The 26,457-nt window shown below is 35.4% G+C and overlaps 1 protein-coding gene across 1 annotated transcript; it reads left to right on the top strand.

Annotated features, from left to right (window-relative positions):
- The first annotated feature begins 607 nt into the window (after positions 1-607).
- On the top strand, positions 608-25,730 carry LOC140167665 (disintegrin and metalloproteinase domain-containing protein 12-like). The gene is made up of 18 exons (XM_072190964.1): positions 608-679; positions 859-937; positions 1,163-1,239; positions 1,857-1,975; positions 3,118-3,248; positions 4,450-4,518; positions 5,115-5,290; positions 6,116-6,200; positions 8,686-8,825; positions 12,437-12,608; positions 13,725-13,895; positions 16,183-16,306; positions 16,696-16,840; positions 18,531-18,705; positions 21,789-21,866; positions 22,441-22,552; positions 22,794-22,923; positions 23,523-25,730. The coding sequence occupies exons 1-18, from the start codon at positions 666-668 to the stop codon at positions 23,920-23,922; spliced, it is 2,397 nt and encodes a 798-aa protein (XP_072047065.1). The 5' UTR covers positions 608-665; the 3' UTR covers positions 23,923-25,730.
- The last annotated feature ends 727 nt before the right edge of the window (positions 25,731-26,457 follow it).

A 26,457-nucleotide genomic window follows, 5' to 3' on the forward strand; every position in this document is an offset into this window, starting at 1 on the left:
GTACCTAATATTCAATGGGCGTTTATCCCTCTCAACCTATTACCTAGGGAACGAAACATTCTAGATGATACAAACTATTCTTAAATTGATTGCCGTAGACGTTGGATTATTTGGTATAGTAGAGAGTTTGCGAATTGAAAATTTACTTCAACGTCTATGGCAACTTCACATATATTTAATCGGGACCTGTGTATCATTGGCCGATCAAGAAAAGGGCATGTGTAAGCGACTGCAACAAAATATCTTCCTTTTGTTCGGTCAAGCTGGTTGTTGGTCACACTTCAAGGCACAAGACTAGGCGATGACATCCTCGCCAGAGATTATGTCGGGAGCCAGCGCTATTTTTTTTTCAATTGCCAAAACGCGCTCCAAAAGTGCGTCTTTTCCCGTGTATTTCAACGGGACGTTTAATGGCGGTACGCTCTCCAATAAGGTTTACAGCAATTTATTAGGGGCCTGATCCATAACTGGATTCCAGCAGGTGTAAAAAAATGATTCACTGCAAATTAATTCAAAAACGTTTTTTATTGTTGTAATTTATTTATGTATACATGTATATATATAATGTTTACCGAATATCAATTATTTCTGTTTTGTTATAGAATGGCCATCTTGCAGAGGTCATCTTTGTAGTTCCAATAGAAGGAGAAGAGCATATTTTAGATATGTGGATTAATGAGTAAGTTCTAGATAATTGTTCACAGCTTATTCTATCTTTATTAAAGTCTAAACCCAACGAAATGTGAAATGCAAGCAGGCGCATCCCAGATTTTTGACGGGAGGGGGCGGGGTGGTTGCGAGGGCGGTCAAAAATGGTCGGCTCATTTCCTGTTTCTTATTTTTCGGGTTTTTTTTCAGAAATTTATTTCCAGGTCACTTTGTAGAGAGTTCCTATTTACCAGATGGTAAAAAGTTACATAGAAAGCCACATGAAACGGTGAGTATTCAACTCAATCTGGGTCAAAGGTCAATAATGAATTACTTGTTCCTCAGCACATTATATTATAATGTAATTACAAATGATCAATATTTATTGTGTTTGTTATTTAATTGTTTTTACCTTAAATCTGAACAGTATCTTTTTAATTATCATGTAAAAAATAAAACATTTGTCATAAAGGAAAGTTTTAAATTTTTGTTATTTTCCTCCTTATTTCAACAGCACCATTGTTACTACCATGGCAGCGTACGAGGAATTGAAGATTCCAATGTAGCACTCAGCACATGCAATGGATTGAGGTAACTCATCCTGTACATTTAGAAAATATTCTATTATAGACAATTTTCGTAATTGACCACTTCGGCTCCGCTAAACTCCAATTTAGAGGAGCAGAAAACTGAAAGCGAGGCCACTGGATTTAATTGCATGCTCCCAATTATGCAAAGTTAATTTGCTAAGTAACTAAAAGGACTATATAGCTGAGACTTGGTACATATGTAGTACAAGTAAAATAAAAGTATATTACGTTTAGCATTTTGCTAATTTTAATCTGCATAATTAATTAGGGTTAATTTCTTGAAAAAATAAAATGAACTCTAACCCTCAATCACTCTCAATTTTTGTCAATTTTTCGTCCCATTTTTAGTAATTTTAAAGGCTTTTACTCTTTGCCGTCCCCATTTTCATCCCTGAAAATGACTGGGTGCAATCCCCCACCGGCTCCCCCTGGCTACCTCCCTGCCTGCATCGCTCGAAAATGCCACCCAGATGTTTTTCTCTCTTGACTGCATTGGTTGGGAGGATTTTAATCACATTTAACAGAAACTAATACTTTCAGCAATTATTATTATATGATTAAGATGAATGTACATGTGTAACTCGATTACTAGCTATAATTATGTCTGTTTGATTTCAGTGGCATTATATTTTTAAATGGAACTAGTTTCTACATAGAACCATTACAGAACAGTAGCGCAGAACATCTAGTATATAATGCAGCAAATGTCAACAGACCAAAACAGAAATGTTCCCAGGGTAAGTATATTATTTTTATAGTCAAACTAGCCGTTTTGTCATAAGCATTAAACAAATACCGTAAAAACTCGATAGTTAGCACATGTGCTTACTATCGAGCGCTTTTGAAAACATACAACTGTACCAAAGTTCGTCGCTTTACCAACCGAGCTAATGCGGTTGAGACACACATTTGTAGGTTTAATTGTTCGTATATAGCTATGTGTATCGCTGATTTGCTCAAAGCCCTTATATAACTATGCGTATCGATGATTTGTTCAAAACCCTTTACACTTTTGTGGACGGGGCTTCATGTTTGCATGTTTTAAAAGCGCTCAATAGTAAGCACATATGCTAATTATTGAGTTTATATTATTACGTAAAACGTGTCGCATATTCACACATGGTCAACATTTTACAATGTTTTAAACTGCCCCATTTTCTACTAATAATAGGCTCAAATTTTTCAACTGTCACAGGATTGAAACAAAAATAGTTTGCACTGCCTCTTATATTTGGTTACCGAGATACAGGACAAACTATTTTTGATTTTTTTTGAAATACACAATGTAATACACATTTTATGGCAAATGATTAAAAATTGATACTTTTGATATTTAACAGTACTCGAAGTAAACTTTGTAAATTTGATGATTTATATTTAAAGTGTATGTAGGTGGGATGAAAAGCCGTCGGGTTTTCCTCCCAGCTACATACACTTTAAGAATATATCATTAGATTTATACATTTTACTTCGAGGACTGTTATAATTATATCAAAAATGTGAAAAATATAATATTTTAATAATTTGTCATAAAATCTGTATTACATCATGAATTTCAAAAAATGAAAATTATTTGATAGCAGAAAGACATTCTTCGTATTCAGAATGCAATTCGATATGTCTGATGTGCTCTCATGTCCCACAAAAAATACTGTCGAAACGCTCATTCCAGATCCCTTAATGAATGCTCTAATATCGTTTCATCAAAACATCACCAGAACCGTCGTCTACACTGTGCAGTATGCATGTATTTGTGTTATGCTTGTATCCTTTCGTATCGGGTGAAACTCATGAAAATAATCTCGCGCAACTTGAGTACTATACGCTATATACGCTTTGTGAGCGATAATTTTCTTAAGTTTATTTTTGTTTCTGTCAGATTATGGTGTTCATATAGATTCACTGTACTCATTACCAGAGCAATCCACAGATCATAATCGTAGACGTAAAAGAGATGTACATACAGAGATGAAACATGTAGAATTATTCATAGTAAATGATTATGCAGAGGTAGGTATTAAAATGGGGGCTACAAGAATTAAAAACCAATAATGAAATTTTGCATGATGTATTATTACACCAAAATGAACCTTATTAACGGTTGGCCAAAATCAAAACTTTCGTATTTTCTGAATCAACCTAGTATTCGCAAAAGGTTATAAAAGGTTGTCAGAAAGCGTTTAAATGTCGGGTTATATAAAGGGTACATTAATGGTATAAAACGTTTTCATAACATTAAATAACATTTGTTGGTAATTTACTGCTCAGCAAACACAACTGTTTTACAGAAAACATTTAAATGTCGGGTTATATAAAGGGTATAAAAATGTTTTAATAACATTCCAAAAACATTTTTGAAAACTTGGTACAAATCATTCTAAACAAAATGTTATTTTGGGGTTGAAAAAATATTTTGCAAAAAATGTTTGCCCAAAATATTTACAATAACGTTTTTAAAATGTTTTCACGACCTTTATATTACCCGACATTTAAATGTTATTAAAACGTTTTGTAAAAACCATTTTAAGAACATTTCTGTGTTTGCTGGGTGCAAATATTTTAACATAATGTTATTTAAGTGTTGACAAAATATTTGGCCAAAAATGTTTGCAAAAATAGTTTACAATGACATTTCGAAAACATTTTAAAAATATTGTTGTAGTGTGTTTTCATACAAAACGTTTTAAAACGGTTTCATGACCTTTATATAACCCGACATTTTAATGTTATTAAAACGTTTTTACCTAAGCCAAAACCCAAATTATAACTTATTTAAAACGTTCTAAAAACGTTTTGTGTTTGCTGGGATATTGCCTGGACACAGATAGCTTGTTGTAAGTAAGTCAACATTGAATAAATGTAGACATGGATAAATATTTTTTTCATCTCTCTACTAAAACATTCCTGTTTGGTCTGAGAGTGTTTAGGGTTTAATAACTTTACGGAACAAATGAACATTACAAAGCTTGTAATTTCGACATTTCCAAAAATTCAAGTCATCTGCTTTAAGATGACGTAAAAACGTATTTTAAGTGTCTTAATTTCATTTTTACCCTCTTCGTTCCCTTTTGTGCATCATGTAAAAAAACAGACCCAAATATGATAACAAGATTAATGATGCAATGAACAGATGTTTTTCAATGAAATGGAGAAGGATGCAGTAATAGTAATGCTGTTCCTCGTCAAATGCTTTTTATCATTTCCCTTACAGTTCCTTGATATTGGTGGTATTCAGGAATGTGTATCAAGAAGTAAAGAGATGGCTAATATAATGGATGTGGTAAGAAACTTTTCACCCACTCTCTAATACGTGAATGTGGATTTTCCTATTTCTAATCCGATAAAGTAGTACTCACTGTGAACGTTTCGAACTTCGAAGTCTAGCAGACTCCTTTGTCAACACTATTGTTGTTGTGACGATCTTCTGTTTACCGTAGATAATACTGGTTGCCAGTTCGTTTTGCAAGAAGGTCGTCAAATGCGTGACTCACTGTTGTTTCATGTGATCATTTATTAATTTTTGTAACAAAACACATTATATAGTGTTCAATTCTAGACCGGGCCAATGCAACAGCTATCACACTAATACACTAATAAGTTATTTTTAAGGTAATTTTTATTCTATAAACTGTACATTTGTGAAAATTTCCTAGCCATTTGTTAGTGTTTTTTCTGTTGTTCTAATACCATTATACAACTGTCCATCCCTTGTAAAGATGCAAACAAGATTTTAGATAAATAGCCCCATCACTGTTCAAGTTTACTTAAAAATGACACAGTTTTACATTACATCAAACAACCGTAGACTAAGATTGTAACAAAGATTGTGGTATCATTAAAATGTATCTTGTTTCATTTTTACCTTTCACTATACAGATCTACAAGCAGTTAAATATCCGTGTCGCATTAGTGGGAGTAGAAGTGTGGAATGAGGGTGATCCAATTAGAGTTAGTACCAATCCAGAAACCACCTTGATGGAGTTCCAAAAATGGCGGAAAGATGAACTGATCAAAGAAACTTTAGTGTACAATGATAATGCACAACTTGTTACGTAAGTATTGCCATGAAAATGGACTTAAGTTTTATTATGTAAATGAGAAACTAAATTTTCTGAAAATTGCGATTGAATAATAATTAAAGCCATAATGTGTGATTTGCTTCACAGCAACGCCCTCAATTATACTCGGATTTCTACTTTTTGCATAATTATAATTCCCAGTGGTGTACTAAGATACCACGTAAAAGACTAAGCCTGAAGTGCTTTAATAAGAGTAACATTCAACTTTTTATATTAAAACCGGGTCGACCCGGTTTTATTCAGAGTTCATCGATCGACTGTTTGCTAATATCTCCCGTGGATGTCAGCTTGTGTGTACACACGTCGAGCGCGATGCTCCGTGCAGTATTACATGTTACGATCGGCGAGCGTAGTACACACATTGTGGGCGCTGGAATGAAATCGCAATTTTCTTCGTTATACCTCATTTGTTTGGCTCGAAATTAAAAGGGGATAATGTGATCAGTGAAAACAAACATTTGAATAGGAATCTATTCTTTATGCAAATCACACATTATTGCTTTAAAGCTGACTACGCACTAAATGTTAATATACCGTAAAAATCGTATATAAGCTTAGGTGATTATAAACGGGTGGCTCGGAGAGTAACGATTTTTTGCGGTAGTTTTTATCAATTAAAAGAAAAAATATGAAAGAGATTAAAAAACTACCGTAAAAATACGTTCTTGTCCTAGCAACCCGTTTATAGGCACATATGCTAATACGATTAGTGAAAAACTGTAAAACAATCACCAGCTACTCAAATATTTTCTCTGGTCTTATTCTGATTCAGTATCCTTAAAATGATCTCATCCACAGAGGCAAGTCATTGGAAGGTACTACTGTCGGTATCGCATCACTGGGAGCCATGTGCTCATATCAGCGATCTGCAGGTGTTAATCAGGTTAGATACAGTACTGTAAAGTACTCTAATCTGTCAACATTAACAATAACAACAATGAAAGATTTTTTGTTCACGGAGTGAACTATAATGTCATTTGAACCCATATTTCATATGCACAGATTATCTCTTACATACCCTGTCTCTTGAATAGCCATTGTAGTCCACCAATCCTGTGGTTAAGAGGTTAGAAAATAATTCCTAATATCTCATACCCTTGTTTGTATGCCTCTTTCTAATCCTTTCCCACATGACAAGGACTATTTAGCCCATTAATCTTACAATGAGACTGTACAATGTAGGACAATTTTAAGCTTTTTTCTAATCATGTTTACTATTAGATTCTAGCAATCACGTGATTATAATAGTCTTTACTGATTGGTTAGCAATAATCATTGTTTACCATATGATAAGGCTGAGCATATAGGAAAAATATACTGGATATTTCACACAGCTGAATTACTGCTAAATTAAACCACATATTCTGATGAAACTTAGACCCTATTCTTGAACATTTTTAGTATTTATAAGAAACCAGTAACATCCAAAATTTCATGTTGCCCCTATTGCTACAAAATATTGTTTTCTGGATAGATCTCATCAACATATGTATTTTGGTGGTTAAATGGTCAAAATTGGTCGAAAATCTTTCGAATTATGAATTTTCAAAGTTTCCCATTCTGACCGGTCATTGGAACGAAATAAAATGACAAAGTCCAAAAATAGCAATTGGGAGCAAAATTGGCATAAGCATATATTTACCTTTATATATTTCTTTATTTTAAGATATATGCAAACATGAAACAAGCATATTGTGAAAGTATCAAAGGGGTTTCTTATGAAATGGCACTTTACTACTCAATGGCATAAATTATTTTGTCAAACCGAGGCATTGAAATCATGCATTTAGAGAACCTTTGCCAAAAATCATCCAAGATGGCCGATATGGAACAAAATCAAAATTGCACTAAGTCCAGGTGAACTTTTTTTCACAACCAAAAATTTCAATGTTATTGGGTTTAATATGACCAATTAGTAGGTGTATGCAAACAAAATCTTAAGTGCCATTGAAGCTCATTGACTCATTCACAACAATAGAGGTTATCCACTTCACTCATGTGTGACTTCTAACAAAAGGCGCTGGTTCCTGTAGTATTCCTCATTCAAACCAATTCAAGATATGTTGCTGTAATTTGAAGGATAGTTACAAAATATAATTGCCATTAACTTCCCCAATTTTTACAGAAAAATATTGAAAAATAAAAGAATGAGCTTAATTTAGAAATATCTGTGGAAGCTGTGCACAGCTGAGCTCACTGCACGTCTATGGGAGTGTTCTAATCAAGTTGATGGTTCATTGGTCATCCCTTCTTATATAATTATACTGCTCCAAAAAAGTACCCTTACACTTGGAAAAATAATCACAATTTCAAAACTGAACTATATTGTAAATATTACTAAATACCAATACTAAATTTCTTTTTTTAATAGATGCACTGTCTAATCCGGCACATTACAAGCTGTATCAAAATAATTGGTACCCAGCAATTTTCATCAATAATGGATGAGTCTGGCACATCAAAATTCAACATAAGATCCAAATAATTTGTAGATTAATTGCAAAAACAAGTCATAAACTATACATTCTGGACATTTCAAATGTATCCAAAATTGTATTTGGAAGAGGCAGGCTTTTCAATAAACATCAAAATTGATGGGTACCAATCATTTTGATACACCCTGTACGACACCCCATTGAATCCGATAAGAAGCAAAGTTACAAGCATTTGATTAAACAAAGGTCCAGTTTTAAAAGTAACAAACTGACCTATTCAAAACTTCACCGACTAGACATCTGGTTTGAGAGTGGTAAAGGGCTAATTTTACGTGCCTTTAATTTAAAACAAAAGGAACAAAAGAAAACTGAATTAAAAGAGCTGATAAATAAAATCGAAGTTATGAAAAGTACAGAGAAGTAAATACGGATATATAAAAATGTTATGATACAATGAGGTAGCCAAAATGAAACGATAATTGATTTGGCAAAATAATCAATTCTCGCGTTTCACAATACGACGCGCCGCCAGCGGTTGCTCTTGGCAGTCAAATTTTTGACTCCAGAGTCGACATCGCCGTTCTAGCTGCTATTGAATTTTCACGCGAGTGTGTAATAAATATGTTGAAAACAGCTCCACAAAGGATTCCCTGTGATCAATAGATAGAAAATGGATCTACTTTATTGTAAATTGTTGTTTTAGTGTGTATTAGCATGTAACATCATTAAAATGACATTTAAACCCACAATGATGTATGTTCCTGTATTGTATTCGTATTACGCGGACTTTGGATGTCGACATTTTCCCATGATGCACTGCGTATTTTGGCCTCGGCGACCGCTGGAGGCGCATCGTATTCGTATTGTGAAATGCGAGAACTGCAATTGATTGGATTCCTCCGCTTTTAAAATACTTGTGTATTTTTCTTTTAGGATCACGGAGAACACGCTGCTGATGTTTCTTCTACAATGTCCCATGAGATGGGGCATAACCTGGGTTTTCAGCATGACACATATATTTGCCAATGTACGGGAAAAGATATAGGAGGCTGTATCATGCAGCCAGTAAGTGGGTATGTACAACATAAAAACAACACATAACTTTGAGATAAGATAATGATCCGATCGTTGGTTACTGTCCCTGCCGACAAAGAACGAGTTCGAGAGGGACTATGAAATCAGAAGCGTCTGTATGTGTGAATGAATGTGTGACAAAAAGATGTGTTTATGATTTCTTCCACGATTTCAGTGGAACTTGGACACGAGGACCCTTGGGTACATTGACACTTGTGAAGTCAACAAATCAAAGTTCAAAGTTCATCTAGGATTAGTTCGTCGCCAGAGTTCTACACTATCGTAAGTGCAGTTGGGACAGTTTTACAGGAGGAGCATGTTTGTGTTTTGCGTAGCCGTCTGTTTCCACCATGCCATAAAATGGCATGGGAATGTCAAGCGATTTAAATTTAATAATATAAACTATATAAATGGTGCTAAAGTTAATAAATCGATGAATTATTTACTGATTTAGATGTCGTAAGTACAACATACGATAGTGTTGCACTCAAATAGAAATTAGTGTAGAGTGCAACACTATAGTATGTGCCACATACGATAGTGTAGTATTCATTGCTAAATTAGGATATGCGTAATATTGGCCCAAATGTGCAATATTTTGTCATTTAATGTTTCTTAACAAGTGTAAATTTATTTTGGCACATAATATGTACAATATCAAGACACATTATGTCGTAATGTTATCTCTCAAGATTTATTACTGAATCTAAATATAAAAACACCGGATTTATCATCTCTATTACCAATCATGGAGCTATTAGACTTCTCCGTAGTCCACTTGCCCATTTTGCATACTCTGGCTATTACATTTAAGCATAAAACTCTGATTTATATTGATTTGTGTGCAACTGATAGATTTTCACATCTGTATCTGATCTTTTCAGTCACCGCACTCCCTCTGTTTGTTAGCTTCCCAAGTGGACTACTGACTTTGCCTTGCGGTCAAGACATTTAACACGGGACTCTATGGAGAGTTAGGCCAATTTCTGGCCTAACTAAAATTGGCCATGATGTAATGCATCTTTAAATGGATCTGCCTTGTGATTGGTCGCCCATATCTCGCTATGGTTTAAATCTTCCGGGCCCGCGCCATTACCATTAACTACACCGTACACGACTATCTGTGGTATTTGCGGCGCTTTTGTGTTGACGCGAAAGTTAATCTCTCATCAAACATCTAGCGCGTCTTGTACTGTACCATGCTTAGTACTTGTGGTTAATGGACTGATAAACAAGTGCGCTTGACAGTGTGTTTTTAGAGAGCAAAGTCCCGGGGCAAAGTTCTGCTTAAAATTCAAAGTCCATAGTCGGATTTTCGTGGTTCGCTATCAATAAACTGGTAGATTCCAAAATCAGAATTGTTCAGTATTAAAGTGAACCATTATAATTATGCAAGATAATGTTGCATTCAATTACTTTTATTGTCACTAATCATCTGATATTCTTAATTCGTTATGACCATTTTACTATTGAATACTTTAATTTTAATAAACATCAGTATAATTTTGAGTTCAACGAAATGGGTTTATCATGACTAATAATAAAATATTTTTAATAACATTCGACTATGGCATAGTCTACGGAGCTATGAACTTAGCCAGCTTGGTTACAACGCCTTCAGCCGTCAGCGTCATAGTCAGTGATGTGTTAGGGACTGTTTTGCACTTACAATGGTGTAGCATTCCGTGATTTTGTTGTTAAGGTCCAAGAAAGTAGCGTATGTGGCACATACGATGGTCTTGCTGCAGATGAATAACAACTATTAGCGTGCAAGACTATTGTAAGTGCCACATACGATAGTGTTGCAGGCATTACTTAAAATGGCATTGCACTTACTCTATTTTATTTTATTAAGTAACAAATAATTAAGCACTTTTGAAACTTAAAACCTGGTTTTAAATGTGTGTTTTTATTTGGCCTTCCATAATTCGTCAACATCTCAAATTGGCCAAAAATGTCACTTACGATAGTGTACCACTCTGCCGACGAGTTGAGATCATTGATGATTTTGGGAACCGAATGTTAACATTTTGTTATTTCTCCCACATGCTCTGATGGATTTCAATAGGACTTGGATACTATGACTCTTGGGTATAATGGCATGTTTGATTTGAGGTCACAGGTCATTTAGGAGTAATTTAAAACATCTTAAAGGTCCTTTAGGGGTCATTTGAGGTCATTTGACAAATAAGTTCATTCTTCGCAAACTTGCCCTGTCAGATTTCGTAAATTGACGGGGACACATTTTATGCACCACATACAGGGTGTCCCCAAAAAAAAGAGGCCCCACATAGCGCCCTCTTTTTCTCCTATTTCTGAAAAGTTGCTTAAATATATTTTGGTATGTAAAGAAACCTTTAATTGTTAGCTTTAATAAACCAAAACAATTATTTCAATCGGCTCACAACTTTTGAATATATGCCTTTTTGAATAAAAGTACCCGTTTTTCACTCTGTCCACGGATAGCAAACAGAGTGGTTGGGATGGCTCATGCTGTGGAGTGGCCTGCACGATCACCAGACCTCATATCACTTTTTTTTTCCTTTATGGCAAAATCTAAGATCTTTGCAAACGTATTAATGAATGCATTCGCAAGTATCCGGCGCAAAAGGATGGTACGCAACGCAATTGATGCAATGAGGACCAGGGCTGAAACCTGTATTCGCCAAGGAGGCAACCAGGTAGAGGGCAGAGCAGCACAGTAAACTCAGTCCAGAAGAACCAAAGACAAACCAAACAGCCTTTTAGGGCTACCTTTTATCCTAAAAAGAGAAATGACTTATGTTGTAAATAAAAAAGAAATCAAGAAACAACAAAGTAAGAAAATAAGAAATAAATAAACAAGCAAAAATAAGTAATTGCAAGTAAAGCAAAAGAAATCCCATTCGGCATTCATTTTACCCACAAATTAATGACACTATTAACAAAATCCATTGCCCATAAACCCACTGGTAAAGCCCATTCCATAAATAAAGTTATTTTATAAAGTTATCATTGAGGAATGTTTGATATTCATGCATGGTATGTGTACTCCTTTTCAATCTTTGAAGTAGCCAAACCTTCTCCGTGGACAGAGTGAAAAACGGGTACATTTCTTTAAAAGAGCATATCTTCAAAAGTTTTGAACCGATTGATGAAATTGTTTTGGTTTATTAAAGCTAACGACTCAAGGCTTTTTTTACATACCAAAATATATTTGATTAAGTTTTCAGATATAGGAGAAAAAGAGGGCACAATGAGGGGCCTCTTTTTTTTGGGACACCCTGTATGATTACTAATCGACCTGCTTAATGCTTGTGAGAGAAACCTATGGAGCATGAAACTAACCTGCCACTTTTATGTATAATCACGAACTTTCATCGTTCTAATTCATGTTCACTATTTGCTCTCGGAGCGATATGTTTCACACCGAAATCTTAATATTGCCATTTGTCTGCAAGAGATTTCAATCATGTTTTATATACTTTTAGGTTGAAAGAAAATAGATGTCTTAGCATTTATCTCAGCATGAATAAAATCAATGTCAAACACAGAAGGTTACCACAGAATAAATACTTGATAGTGACACTTCTTATTTATTTTTGATTTTCCATTCATTTTCTCGTCACAGTTTCCCTCCTCCTACCGTCTTCTCATCTTGTAGTATAGATTATCTGTCTTCATCCCTTGAGAGAGGAATTGGAGCATGTCTGTTTAATTATCCATCAGATATCTTTGGAGGACCAGTATGTGGTAATGGTTTCCACGAGGACGGAGAAGAGTGTGACTGTGGAACAGTAGAGGTTGGTTATGATTATTATAAGATACACATTTTTCCAATATGACTTCCCAGCATCAAAATCTCACTTGATGAGGGAAATGAAGAAGAAAACAATAAAACAAACAATATTAAATCAGTTATTTTTTAAATCATTTAATTTGTTTTTATCCATGAACTGCTATGCCGGACTGGCATCTTTTTATAACATTGTTCATGCAGCATGCTCCCCTGCTTTTATCAATTGTGTGTTTTGATATGATGTATTTTGCTTGCGTACTTTTAATTTATTATGTTGTTTTAACATAAAAATGTTGCATTTTGATTGCATGTATTTTATCTATCTATTCTGTATATCTTGTCATTAATGATGTTTTCATATCATGTTACTGTTAGGCTCATCAGCCATGCCTAGCTACGTTTCATCTTGAGCTGTTTTAATGTTTGCATGATTTCCTGCTCTTTTAAATAATGAACTGGTCTCGCTTATCCCGGCTCGCTCTGTATACTGCGCACATAAAGTATCCGAACACTTAAAACGAAAGCAATGTCTTTTAAAGACACTAGAACTAAATTCCAAAATAAATTAGTCGATAGATGGAGTCCCCACTGAAACCAAAGTTGAGACCCCCGGGTCTAGCAACCTGTCAAGATAGGGATGGTCAAAACAATTCATCACATCAGTGGTACTTTATTTTTAAAGTGATAGGGTACTTTTGGTGAGATATTTGGTGCCAAAAGGGGGTCCTTGGGTGAGAATTCCTTAAAAATGTGGGGTCATTGGGTGAGAATCTCCTAAGAATGGGGTCATTCAGTGTTCCTTCACCCCACCCCTGGGAATTATTTTAAACTAACCCATTATATACTCAAAAACTCAAATTATAACAAATATGATATTTGATAAATTAGCGATAGCAAAATCGCAATGTATACACCAGGCACAAAAAGAAACTCGTCAGTTATAGTCATCCTTTCCGTAACCACCTTAATTTTGGATTAATTTTGTCCAATTAACAAAATGTATATTTCAGAATAATCCAAAATTATAATGTTGTTGAATAGCAAGGATGACTATAACCGACGCGTTTCTTTTTGTGCCTGGTGTATACATGTACCAATAACCTGCTGTTGTTTACTGCAGTCTTGTGACAATGAGTGTTGTGCACCAGAAACCTGTACCCTTCGTGTCAATGCAACTTGTGCAGAGGGTGAATGCTGTGAGGATTGCCAACTAACACCAGCTGCTACACTGTGCAGAGATCGAATGAATAACTGTGACTTGCCTGAATACTGTACTGGAAGGTCTAATGAGGTAAAGGGTATATGTGGCCGTACATTACGAATAAGCCGTAAAGTCGGTAAATTGTATTCCGAGTTACAGTGTAAAATGTGCGTGAAGGTCGTATTCATAGATACCTCAATTTGGTGCGACAAGTATCTCATTTGATAGCGCTAGTCAAACACCTTTTAAACTAATCAATAATCCCATTGCTGAAGAGGATAATATAGTCTTCTACCTATTTCTATAGAATCCTTAAGGTTGGTCTGAACCCTGGAATTATGGAAACTTTCGGGCCTCATATCTTCTAAATTGTTGGTCTAAAGTATATAAAAGTATACATATTTAGAATGGCAAAGACTTGATCAAATTTGGGCCAAAATGCCATTTTTGGCCCAAAATCCCAAAAATAACAGTTTTTGGCCCACTTCTCTTTCGTGCATCCTAACAAAAAAATTCTTGGGCCAAAATTTTTGTTTATTAATTTTTAAAAACTAGATCAAAATATCTAGGACCCGTTTTTTCATTTTTTTGAATTTCGACCAATTTCACCAAAAATATTTGAAATTTGGGCCAAAATCGGGCTTTTTTATGATTTTTTTGAAAAATCAGCATTTTTTGACCATTTTGGTGCAAATTTCTCAAAGTTGGTCGAAATTCAAAAAAATGAAAAAACGGGTCGTAGATATTTTCATCTAGTTAAAAAGGCATTTTGGCCCAAATTTGACCTCACAGATGAACTTATCAAGTCTTTGCCATTGCTATGCTTTTATATACTTTAGACCAACAATTTAGAAGTTATGAGGCCCGAAAGTTTCCATAATTCCAACCTTAAATAGCCCTAGCCTTTGTTTGCTTTGGGTGGCTTACAAAGCATTGTATTTTGTCTAGGTATGTATAACCAACAATTAACAATGAGAGGACATTCCTGAACCTCGTTGACTTGGGGATGATTTTAAAATGACCGCCAATTATGACTGTTTAATATTTATTACCAGCAATGTGGAAAATAAGACACATGTAGAACCGACAAAGGTACCATTTTGTTGAAGGAGCAGAGTTCAACAAACCATAACCCTGCTTCTGGATTGAAGCTTATGAATATATATTTAAAGCTTATGATATATATTTTCTGAACACGAAATATAAAAAACAAAATTGACCGGGGCCGACTTTACGGCTGATTCGTAGTGTACAGTCATGTGGTATAGGCATACGTACTTTACATACTTTTCATGGTAGGACAAATAATAAACGGGGAGAGGGCAGTAAGGACCTGTTGCTGCATTTATAAATATGAAGGCGTAACTTGAGTGCTAAACTGTTTAAAAAGAAAATAAACTAACATTTTCTATTCTAAATAGCCTTCTTTGTATCGGCATGGAATAAGAATTTTCAATTGCTTATTTCTCGACCTAAGGCTAAGAGTAAAATTGTACAAATGATTTGTTGGGCCTTTCTTTTTCTTGTTCTTTTTCTCAATCCTGTTTCTTTCTTTTCTGTTCATATAGGCCAGCATGCTTATAGGAAGCTTTTAAGGCTTGGATTAAGCATTTTGCTTGTGCCTGGTCCCATCAGGACCCAAGTGTGTGTCCGCCCAGACCGACCGGTTAAACAAACAATTTTATTTCTTAAGGAAATGGCTTTAAGGGTAGACGAGGTATTTTTAGGGTAGACGAGGTATTGTTGGTCGAAGCGGCCAAAAAATCAATTAACCTTAAAGTGCCAAAAGGTTTCTTGTTGAAGGCGTCGTGAACATTAAAAGAGGGCTATTATTTTGTACATGGTTACGGTTTGGGATAAATGTACACTTCGGTCTCTTATGGTCCTCAACAAATTATGTATCACATCTTTGAGTGGTCCACATGTATTTTCATTTGATCCACATGATGTGAACGCATGCGTAACTACGAAGATGTATTAGTCAGTAGCGTAGCTAGGATTTAGTGTGATGGGGCAAAGCCAAATTTTCGTCCCCATTTGTCAATAATGAGTGTCTCAGTATAAAAACGACCCATGGCACATTTTTGCAAAAATTTAGATTTTCAGGTAAAAGTGCCATACTGCCCTCTATTTACCTGCCACTGAAGTTACTAAGTTGTTGTAAACACTCCAAAAAGTCACTTTTTTTAAATGGCAGATGTACCATGGGCCGTTTTTATACTGATTTTTGTCCCATTTTTAGTCGTTTTAAGAACACTTTACAATCCCCATTTTATCCCCCTGTCTACGTCCCTGGTATGAGTCATTGAATGAAGGTATTTCTGGTGTAAACATGGTCAATGATGTACTAATCTTAATTTATATCATATTTCTTCAGTGTCCATCCAATGTCTACATACAAAATGGTAAACCATGTGCTAACAAGGATTCAGAGGATTCTATGTGCTTTGATGGTCAGTGTGTGACTTACACCCAGCAATGTGAAAGGCTTTGGGGTAAAAGTAAGTACGACTCAGGAGATTATGAGAGGAGGATCCAGGACTTCTTCGGGTGGTGTGGGAGAGGGCAAATGGGTCGAGGGGGCAAGGCAACTCTAATTTGAGAAACATTTGACACAAATGGTCAAAAGTGACCAGTAGGCCACATGGGGAAAGACTTCTCATGGGGGTGGGGGCACTGCCCCTTTCACCCTGACTATGCAACTGGGAGGATTTATGTTCTGTCAATACTCCTTTGTTGTCAACAGAGCTTCAAAATCTAGTCTCACGTTCAATGCCTATGTTGCTCTTTAAAGTGTGCTGAGGTTTGTGGATCAACGTCTAGGCGTTGTGCCTGTGCGTAGCGTACTATAAATCACTGCGCTCTTTATGGTTTTGTTTTTTGTATCCAGACTCAAAGGGGGCAGAACCTGATTGTTATACATATTGGAATACCAGAGGCTCTAGCTTTGGTAACTGTGGCTACACTAAAGATGCCACTGGGGAGGATATATTCTTCCCCTGTAAAAAAGGGTATGTAAAGGATTTTTTCTTCTTGTAAAATTAACTCTAATGAGATGCAGTCTTCTGGTACGAGTTTAAAACATCCCGGTTCTGATGTAAAAAGAAAGTGATGCTCGTTAAAAATAATCAGTAATGTTGTGACCATAAAATGTTTGTGCCCCTGTGCGGACTATTCAGTGATTGAAGATAAATTCAAGCAAAATACACAAATGAAGATTAAGCAGTCAAGTTAGCTCAATCGATAAGGTGTTGGTGCGAGAGGTTGCGGGTTAGAACCCTGGTGGTGCCTAGTACGCTCACGTGGAAGAATTGAGTTCACGGTTGTTTGATGTATATAGAATTGGCTTCATTATTAACTATAAATAAACTATATATGGCGCTATTTATCCTAAATCATATTTCTTTATTTGCAAGAGGTAGGTGATTAATACTGCCATTAAAACAGCTGGAATAGGTGAAACAAGCAACAAGGAAATTTTATAAACATATTTTATCAAACAATAAAAGGAATTAATTGTATTGAAAGCTTGAAAGAGTAATTTCCAGTAACTAAATAGCGCCACCAAATGTCATTAATAGGCACATTTTATATCCGAAAAAGCTTTAAAAATGCTATAAAAGTGAATAATTTTGAAAAAGAGGGGAACTTAAAGTTGCGAATGACTCAAAAGCATCTGTATACATTAGCATGATATCGCGTTTAGCTGTTTAAGCCTAAAGTTTGGTTGTACATTATGTTTTGTTTGAAAAACTAATAAACGATCCCTTCAAACAACCGTGAGTTAGCTTGAAATTCCCCATGAGAAGGAACTTACTGCTTATTGTCTCGTTGTAACCCGTACGAAACTCGGGGAGCTGATCCTGGTAGCGATGGTTATTGTGGTAAGTCTAGGGTGTGCGCTCTTGAAGCAGCAAAGTCCCTGAATTGTTGTTATTATTGTTTATGGAATAATGTGGGCCGTAGCGGTCAGCGACAACCTGTAAAGTGTGCTGAGGCTTGTGGATCAACGTCTAGGCGTTGTGCCTGTGCGTAGCGCACTATAAATCACTGCGCTTTAAGATGATAAAAAGAAAGTTAGGATGTAGTTTCCTAGTGTTGCAATCTAAAGTGATGTAGAAATGAAGAACTAGTTAAGTTGGAAAGTTCGGGATTAAGCAAAATTTAGTGCGATTGTAGTCCAATGTAATGATAATCAATGCACATGACACAAAATAATACTTGAAAAAGCTAATGGGCTCTATAAGGTCATCTTTGAAACTGGATCAAGAAGACTACTAGTATATTTTGCTAATGGAGTGATGTCATGTGACACATAAACAACAACTGTGAAAAGTTTAGTAAGTTTTAAAGTCACCGTTTTTTATATTTTGGCTACTGATGTAAATCACAAAATCTCTAGGGCAAAATCTTAGATTATTTCCAAATTGACAACAATATGTTTTTAATTGGTATAATGCGAGTACACGTATGTTCACCGTCAGTGGCGTAGCGTGATTCTTCCGGAGGGATGGGGGCAAAAACGATGATTTGGGGGCCTGATGAGGGGGGGGGGCGTTGCAAGCCGTTTTTCTCAATTTTCAAATCGATATGTGCCGTACATTCCCCATGAAGCCATGCCACAGTTCATGCTGTTCACCATTTAAGTTTCATTGTGTCAATGGTTCATGAGAAAAGTTCATTTCTGTGTTTAATTATTTACTAGAAATGAAATGTGTGGAAATTGATGTGTATTGGAGGAGGTGATTATCCAATAGCTGGACAGCTAAAAAGTGGTGCTACTGGATATGTGAATGTAAACGGCAAGGAACTACAATGTAAAGCTGCCTCAATTGATCTCGGTCAAGATGTACCAGACCCAGGCTATGTAGTCGATGGATCACCATGCGGACGTGGTAAAGTACGTTGTGTGTTTATGGCTGCAGGGGCTATTTTAACGTGCCTCCTGGCACGTTCGTGCAGTGAGCTTAAAAATTCGTGCAGTGAGAACTGAAAATCCGTGCTTAAATACATATACGCCATTAAGATTCAACACTGTGTTTTGGGCCAAAATAAAGTAAAATTGCTAAATTGTGCACGCTTTGCGCACATTGCTGGTGAAGAAAAGTGGAGACGAAAACTAAATACGCGCAGTGTGCCAAACGGTGAGTTCCTTTCCCCATATATCGTATGGCGGTAAAGTAGGGCTGATGATGCGGTCAGGATTGGCCGTGAAAATTTCCCACTCAAAAATAGTAAATCCAGTTGACTAGATTATAGTTTAATATTAATATTGTTTACTACCTAGATGAATGATAATAACACAATGATGTGTGAAACTATAAATTGGTCATTATGTAAAACAAATAATACACAAACCATTTTAAACTTTTACATTTCGTAAAATATTGTTTCAATTTATAAAAAACTTTAGGGGGGACTTTTAAGTATTGGATCCTAGCACAGTGTTATAGCAAATGGAGACTTGAGCACAAGAAGACCGTAAGTCCATATTTGACATTTTGAGATATAATTGTTTAAACTTTTTAAAATAACATAATTTGGAAACCAAAAAAGCCATAATATTGATAATTCTCAGGTACATGGGTATGGGCAAGAAGAATCATATTGTTTATCAACCAAGTAAATATCTGTAATATTGATCGATTTATCATTTTTGGACTTACGGTCTTCTTGCGCTCGGATTGAAACAAAAGCTTATAACTCAAAACTGAATGCAGATGTTGGAAATATTTAACCATTTATTTATTTATTTTTATTTATTTTAATCATATTTATCCAGGGTAGCCCAATTCAGCCAAATAGCTGGTCTAACATGGGGCCCTGCTACACATATATACAATAATTTAAAAGCAACAATTTTCAACATACAATTTATATAGTATATACAACTCTTAGACAAATTTAAAATACAAAAATACATACAATTTTCAAAGTAAATAAAAACACATCATTTACAAGTATATGCACAAAATTTTAAGACTTGAATCTTTGTTTGAAAGTCTGCATATTTGTTGAGCTTCTTAATTCATTACTCAGCTTGTTCCAAACTTCAACCCCACTGTATGAAAAAAGATGATTTAAAATATTCAGTATCATAACCATTCATGCAAGGCGGAAGAGCCAATACATTTGTCGCAGCTTGTCTGGTGTTAACATTATGCTTTTCGTGTATATAAGAAAACCTGTTGATTAGGTACTGTGGAGCCATATCGTTTAGACATTTAAACATTAACAAAGATTTGAAATACATTGCACGATTTGGAAGTGATTCCCATCCTAATATAGGAAACATTATATCAGAAGACGTAAGGTAATTGGCACGTAATATGATTCTTGCACATCGCTTCTGTAACACACTTAATTTACGCATATCTTCATTGAAGCGACCAAACCACACTACACTACAATAGTCGAACTGCGGTTGAATAAGAGCTTTGTATAAAACATTAAGAGTGCGTACGTCAAGATATGTTTTAAGACGTCTTAAGAGTCCTATTTTACAAAAAAGCTTCTGTATAACAGAGTTAACATGATTGTGCCAGAGTAATTTAGAATCTATCTTTACACCAAGACATTTGGCACTATGAACTCTTTCAAGTTGACGATCATCAATGGTAACTGAAAAAGCAGAACATTTATCATTACGTAACTTAGGCTCACTACCAATGAGCATAACGTTTGTCTTTTCAGCATTAAGAAACAACTTGTTAACATTTAACCATGCCTTAATTGCAGAAAGATCTTCAGTGAGCTTTTTAGAAATAATATCAGTATCAGTACCATTTACAGACAGCGTGGTATCATCTGCGTACATGGATATTTTCCCATGTGATACTACATTTGGCATATCATTGATAAAAATGAGAAATAATAATGGGCCCAATATACTGCCTTGGGGAACACCAACTTTCATTTCAAGTGAATCAGAAACAATACCCTTAAAAGTAACTCTTTGCTTTCTACATGACAAATATGAAGCAAACCATTTAACTGTATCTTCAGATGCTCCAATATCGTGGAGCTTTCTTAGCAAAATTTCATGATTTACGGTGTCGAACGCTTTTCTAAAGTCGATAAAGGCAACACCAGTCATTTTACCATTGTTGATGCCCGCAAGCCAATCGTCAACCATATCAACAAGAGCAGTTTCGGTAGAATGACCAGGACGAAAGCCTGATTGATGAACATTCAAAATACCATTTCGATTTAAAAAGAGTAAACATGGTTATGCATAGCCCTTTCAATGATCTTACTTATTACAGGCAGGATGGAAATAGGCCTGTAATTATTGGTGTTATCAAGATCACCTCCTTTATGCAAAGGGATTACTTTGGCTTCTTTCCACAAAGTAGGAAAAATACCCTTTGACAAAGAGAGATTCATAATATAAACTAAACTTTTTACAATGACTGGGCGAGCCAGTTTTAGTATCTTACAACTGACATCATCCAGACCTGTAGCCTTTTTATTGCTCATGGAGCGAATTTCTCTGTCAACAAAATCATATGAAATACATGGCATATTAAGAACAGGTTTAACTTGAAGATCTTCGCATGTAGGTAACACATTAACATCAGCAATATTATTAACATTGTTTACATCATTATTGGTAACATAATTACATCATAATTGCTTACACCATTATTGGTAAGCTATGTGCAAAGACGAGCAATTTGACACCTTGTTTGTTAAATTTGAAGGTTGTTTTAACATTGACCTCAGTTGACCTTCAACCGTAAGTGACCCACTTACTCATTAACCAAGCTCAAAATGTATGATAAATTTTATATTTTCGTAATCGTTGTGATGAGACGAGTAATTTGACATGTCTCTTGACGACATTGGACAATTTTTGACTTCATCCAATAACTTCAAAACCACATGTAACTCAATTTCGTCAAAAGTGGACTTACATTCTTCTTGCGCTCAGGTCTTCAAATGTTATTTTATTGTTATTGTGGTTATGTTGCATCTGTGCAGGTTTGTATGGATTCCAAGTGTCTCAATCTGACTGAGCTACATATACAGCAGTGTCCATATAACTGTCATGGTAATGGGGTAAGTCTTTAAACTTACTATATATGTTTATTCCTCCATAGGTTCGCTATAAGAATATCGCTGCTGGAGCTTACCCAGCACTGCAAGTGAAGGGGAGGGGCATGAGCATTTCTACGCCATCTTATTCTATTATAGGCGCCCAAAACGGAAATATGAGCAGGTAAAGCTGAATTAGAGCAACTGATTTTCTCCCACCTATATTTCTATGCCTTTCCTCCCTCTCCCTTTACCCTTTTTAGAGGGCGTGGTGAATTGGTCAAAGATGCTGTTGAGTGCGTAGGCCCCTCGTCCATGTTTAGAATGTCATGTCCTATTCTGCGGATCCAAATGGCTTTCTGTTCCAACCACTCCATAAATATATATCACGCGAGGGGGCTGAGAGGACTACCCATAGCCATGCCGAACCGTCTGATGAAACTACTATAGTAGTGGTGAAACGACACTAAAATGTGAGTAAATCACAATCGTTTTTAGTTGGATTATTGTTCATAATGAACACAATTCACAGTTGAAATCAACATTCCTAATGAACTTGTTCAAAGAAAATAATGTTTACTTTTTCCATTATTGATAGGTTTGTAACAGCAACAATCGCTGCCACTGTGATGATGATTGGGCACCACCATTATGTAACACACCAGGTAATGGTGGAAGTATGGACAGTGGACCACCAACACCACCAAGAGGTAAGTACATGAATATTATAGGTAAAAAATGCGTATCACTTGTCGTGAGTGAAATTGTACAAAATAATGCACCCGTTCTGAGAATGATCTTTTTAGAAATTAAGGTTTGCATTTGATTTACACGGTTTGTATTCTATAAATGCAAACATATCATTTCATATACTGATTTTAAGATGTGTGATCAATATTGCAGTCATTATTTCATCAATTCTTATATTTTGTTTTCTCCATTCCTTCCTAGATCGTGGTAGCAGTGCTACCACAGTGGCATTGCTAATCCTGTTTTTGGTAGTGTTACCACTATTAGGACTTGTTGCCATTGTTTCTTATTTGAAAAGAAATGAGCTTAAGAGTAGACTATGCAAACCAAGGTAGGATTCAAAGTATTTCACGATGTCACGATTGTTTGATGGCATGTAAAATGTAGTAATTTTTATGAAAAGGTGAACACTGATGGCGCTATTTATCTCAAATCTTGTTTTGATCCCAACAAGGGATAGACACTGGTATAATGGTATTAAAACATCAGAAAGAGAGTAACATATAACAAGGACATTTTCAAAAACTACTTTATAATAATAATGTAAGGAATAACTTTACGAAAATCTATGTTAAAAATAGCTAAACATATATGAGTATATTAGTGTGATCGCTGTTGGTATTTTCCAAGTCTAAAATTGTTAGAAAATGTAATAAATGATCACATCAAACAACCGTGGTGTGCGTGCAAAACGTTGTATGAAACATGATATCAAAATAACGCTGATTAAAAAAATAAGATTTTTAAAAATGTAATTTTTTTTAAATTGTTTTTTTCTCCCCAACCACATGACACCCGCTAAAGTCAACCAAAGTGGTTCAACAAGAGATGGCAATTCCAATGATAAAATAAAATACAAATTGGCACTCAAATTCAAAATATTGTTGAATAATATTTTATGATCTCCTAATGTGTATCTTCTGTCCACAGACAAAAGCAGCCGCAATATCATCCAGAATCTTCTAGTATGAATGAACAACGGGCAACATCGCCCTCAACAGGTAGAAGCCAACCATCTATATCTGAGCATCAAATTCAACATCACAACAACAGACTAGAATTCCATGATAGACCTTCACCGCAAAGACCTGTGTTGCCATCCAAAATCAGCCCTAATAGTGGTGGATCTTTGTCATCGATGCTACCACCACAAAGACCTTCCATACAACCATCACAAACCAGCAGTAAAGGTGGTGATTTAAAACCGCTGCCACTAAGACCCCCTGGGCTACTATCAAAGACAAATGAGGGCACAGCAGCCCCCCGGGCAGCAGTCAAGCCTCCAAAACAAGCTCTAAAGCCACCTGGAAGGTCTAATTTATCACATTAGAATGTCAATAATGCGGTTCAGTTGAAAATAGGCCCGTTTCTCTAATAGACCCAACGTTCGTGAGAGAAAACCAGAAGTGGCCCGAGACCAGTTTCTGTTGACGTTAAAATGAAACCACAGATTAAGCCAAGAAAATTGGGCAATAATACTCAGTATATAGTGCTTCATATAGTATGTGATTGTAACTATATCGTATATGAAAAAAACAAGGCAGTGACTAATTGAAGAATAATACTCTGCAAACATAATGATTATTTGTAGCATAGACAATGTGTTGATATACAGTCATTTCCAAAAGGGCATGTTATCGTAGCCAGAGATAAAAAAAATACTAGTTTGCGTCTGACGTTACTTTCAAAACTCAGAAACGATTTTGTTTACGAGTTGTTGTTATGATTGAGTTTCTGAACGCGGCGGTGAAACGCGTGTCTTAATGTTAATTTTGTACAAACATAATAACCGTCGCAAAAGTTAGGTCTTAGTAATAGGAAACTTTCTTTCCCGAAGCACCATGTCAACAATGCCCAGAAAAGTACCGTAATTGTTCACCATTTTCGTCGATTCCTTTCTTCCCAATGAAGGCACCAGATGAATCAAGCTTCCTCTTACGCGTTACTAACCAATCAAGTGTGGTGGGGAATTTGATTGACAGTGACATCAGACAAAAAACTAGTCTTTATAATTCAGTCTCCGATTATAACTACAGAGAAATTGAAAGTGTTATATTTAAACAGAAGTTGTCATTTATAGAAATTATCATAAGTGCCTTTATTGTTTGTAACGACCAAACTTCAGTTGTTGCTCTTGAATTTTGCTGATCAAATATCACAACAAACTCATTTTTTGTTGTTACATTTTGCATTGTGAACGATCTGACTCAACCAGGTCAAAAGAAGCAATTTTTTTCCAGTATCTAAAATTTGCATTCTCCACCTTAAGCATGATTGTCACATAACATAACATAACATAACATAACATAACATAACATAACATAACATAACATCGGGATTTAAGATTTAGCTGAATTCTTCCACAGTTTCGATTAGAATAGAATAGACAAATGGGTAACTTCCATTTGATATACTCTCTCCAGTTGTGGAAGATACATGTAAAACCACAATGCAGGGGGGGGGGGTTATAGGTTTCAATATGATAAACCAAGACAACTAAATTTGAAAAATATACTCCCCCTGTGGAAGATATCAAAATCTTCAACAGAAGTAGTGTGGATTTCAACTGGAATAACCATTTGCCGTTGCGCCAGCATCTTTCGCAGTCGCTAACCATTTGCCTCAGGGTCTTTCTATACAGAAAACGTTCAGCAGAACAAAGCCCTGATCACAGTTTATGACTTGAGTGACAAATCAAGGCCATAAATAAGTGATTTATTTGCTCACAGGGACGCCCTCAATTTCTCTTGAATGTCTACTTTTTGCACGATTGTAATATCCAATGCGGTGTACTAATATACCATGCGAAAGTCTAAGTCGGAAATATGCTTTAATGACAGTAATTTAAGGTAAATAAACCAACTATATATTTTAACCTGTTGCGATTTGGTAGTTCACAGCATCTTGCGAATGGTAGAGAGAATAGACAAAAATTGCATTGATCACCCCGGATTGATCACTTCAAAGTGAGAATGTAGAAGAATTCAAATATCGCAGATATACTTTTGTAGGTTCTGTGGTTCTTGAGTTATGTTGTAAAGGGGGCTGAAACAACAACACTTTTGTAAAACCTACATAACTCATTAAAAACAATGAATAAAAGTTTTCAAAGTATGTGATTTATAGAACGAACTTTTACAAAACATCAAAGTGTTATTTTTCAATAATATATTAATTTAGATAATGAAAATCGATTTGTTTTTGGTGCTTCGACCAACAATACCTAGTCTATTTTTGTTTTAAATATTATAGTAAATTATCCTTAGGTCTACAAAAGGTTTGTTTGCCCTTTCAAGGCTTAAAAAAGAGGATCGGTCGGTAGATTTTCTTTAGACATGTCAGCAGTCAGACAATGTTGGTCAAAGGTTATTTTTAGATAGTTCATCAAAATTAAGATATTGGGATCAGAAGAAAGCTCATAGTTGTTTCATTGTCTCAGTGAAATTTAACGCCTGAGATATTATTCGTTTAGATTGTATGAACAAAAACGTAGTGATTTGTGGTAACCACATCGGATCACCGGAAGTGTATGCACTATCGTATGGGACATTCTTTATGCTTCTCATATCAAATCCGCTGGAGTCAAAATTAGAAACATATTGTTTTAAAGGATGTCTCCGGCAATCACAACATTATGTTATGTTAGAAAATTAATTATCAAGCACTAATCACGCGGTTTTATTTTTTTTTTAAATCATAATATTGACCATAAAAATAAATTAATACAATGTAGAGATCATAGAAAACAGAACATGAACAATCGGACGACTACGCCCCTTTAAATGTGCACGTCCATGTTTTGAATTAAACATTGCTCACCCGATAAATGAAGGCACTATTTGGTTTATTTAAAGGTAAAAATCAT

The sequence above is a fragment of the Amphiura filiformis genome, chromosome 13 (assembly GCF_039555335.1).
Source record: "Amphiura filiformis chromosome 13, Afil_fr2py, whole genome shotgun sequence".
Taxonomy (NCBI): domain Eukaryota; kingdom Metazoa; phylum Echinodermata; class Ophiuroidea; order Amphilepidida; family Amphiuridae; genus Amphiura; species Amphiura filiformis.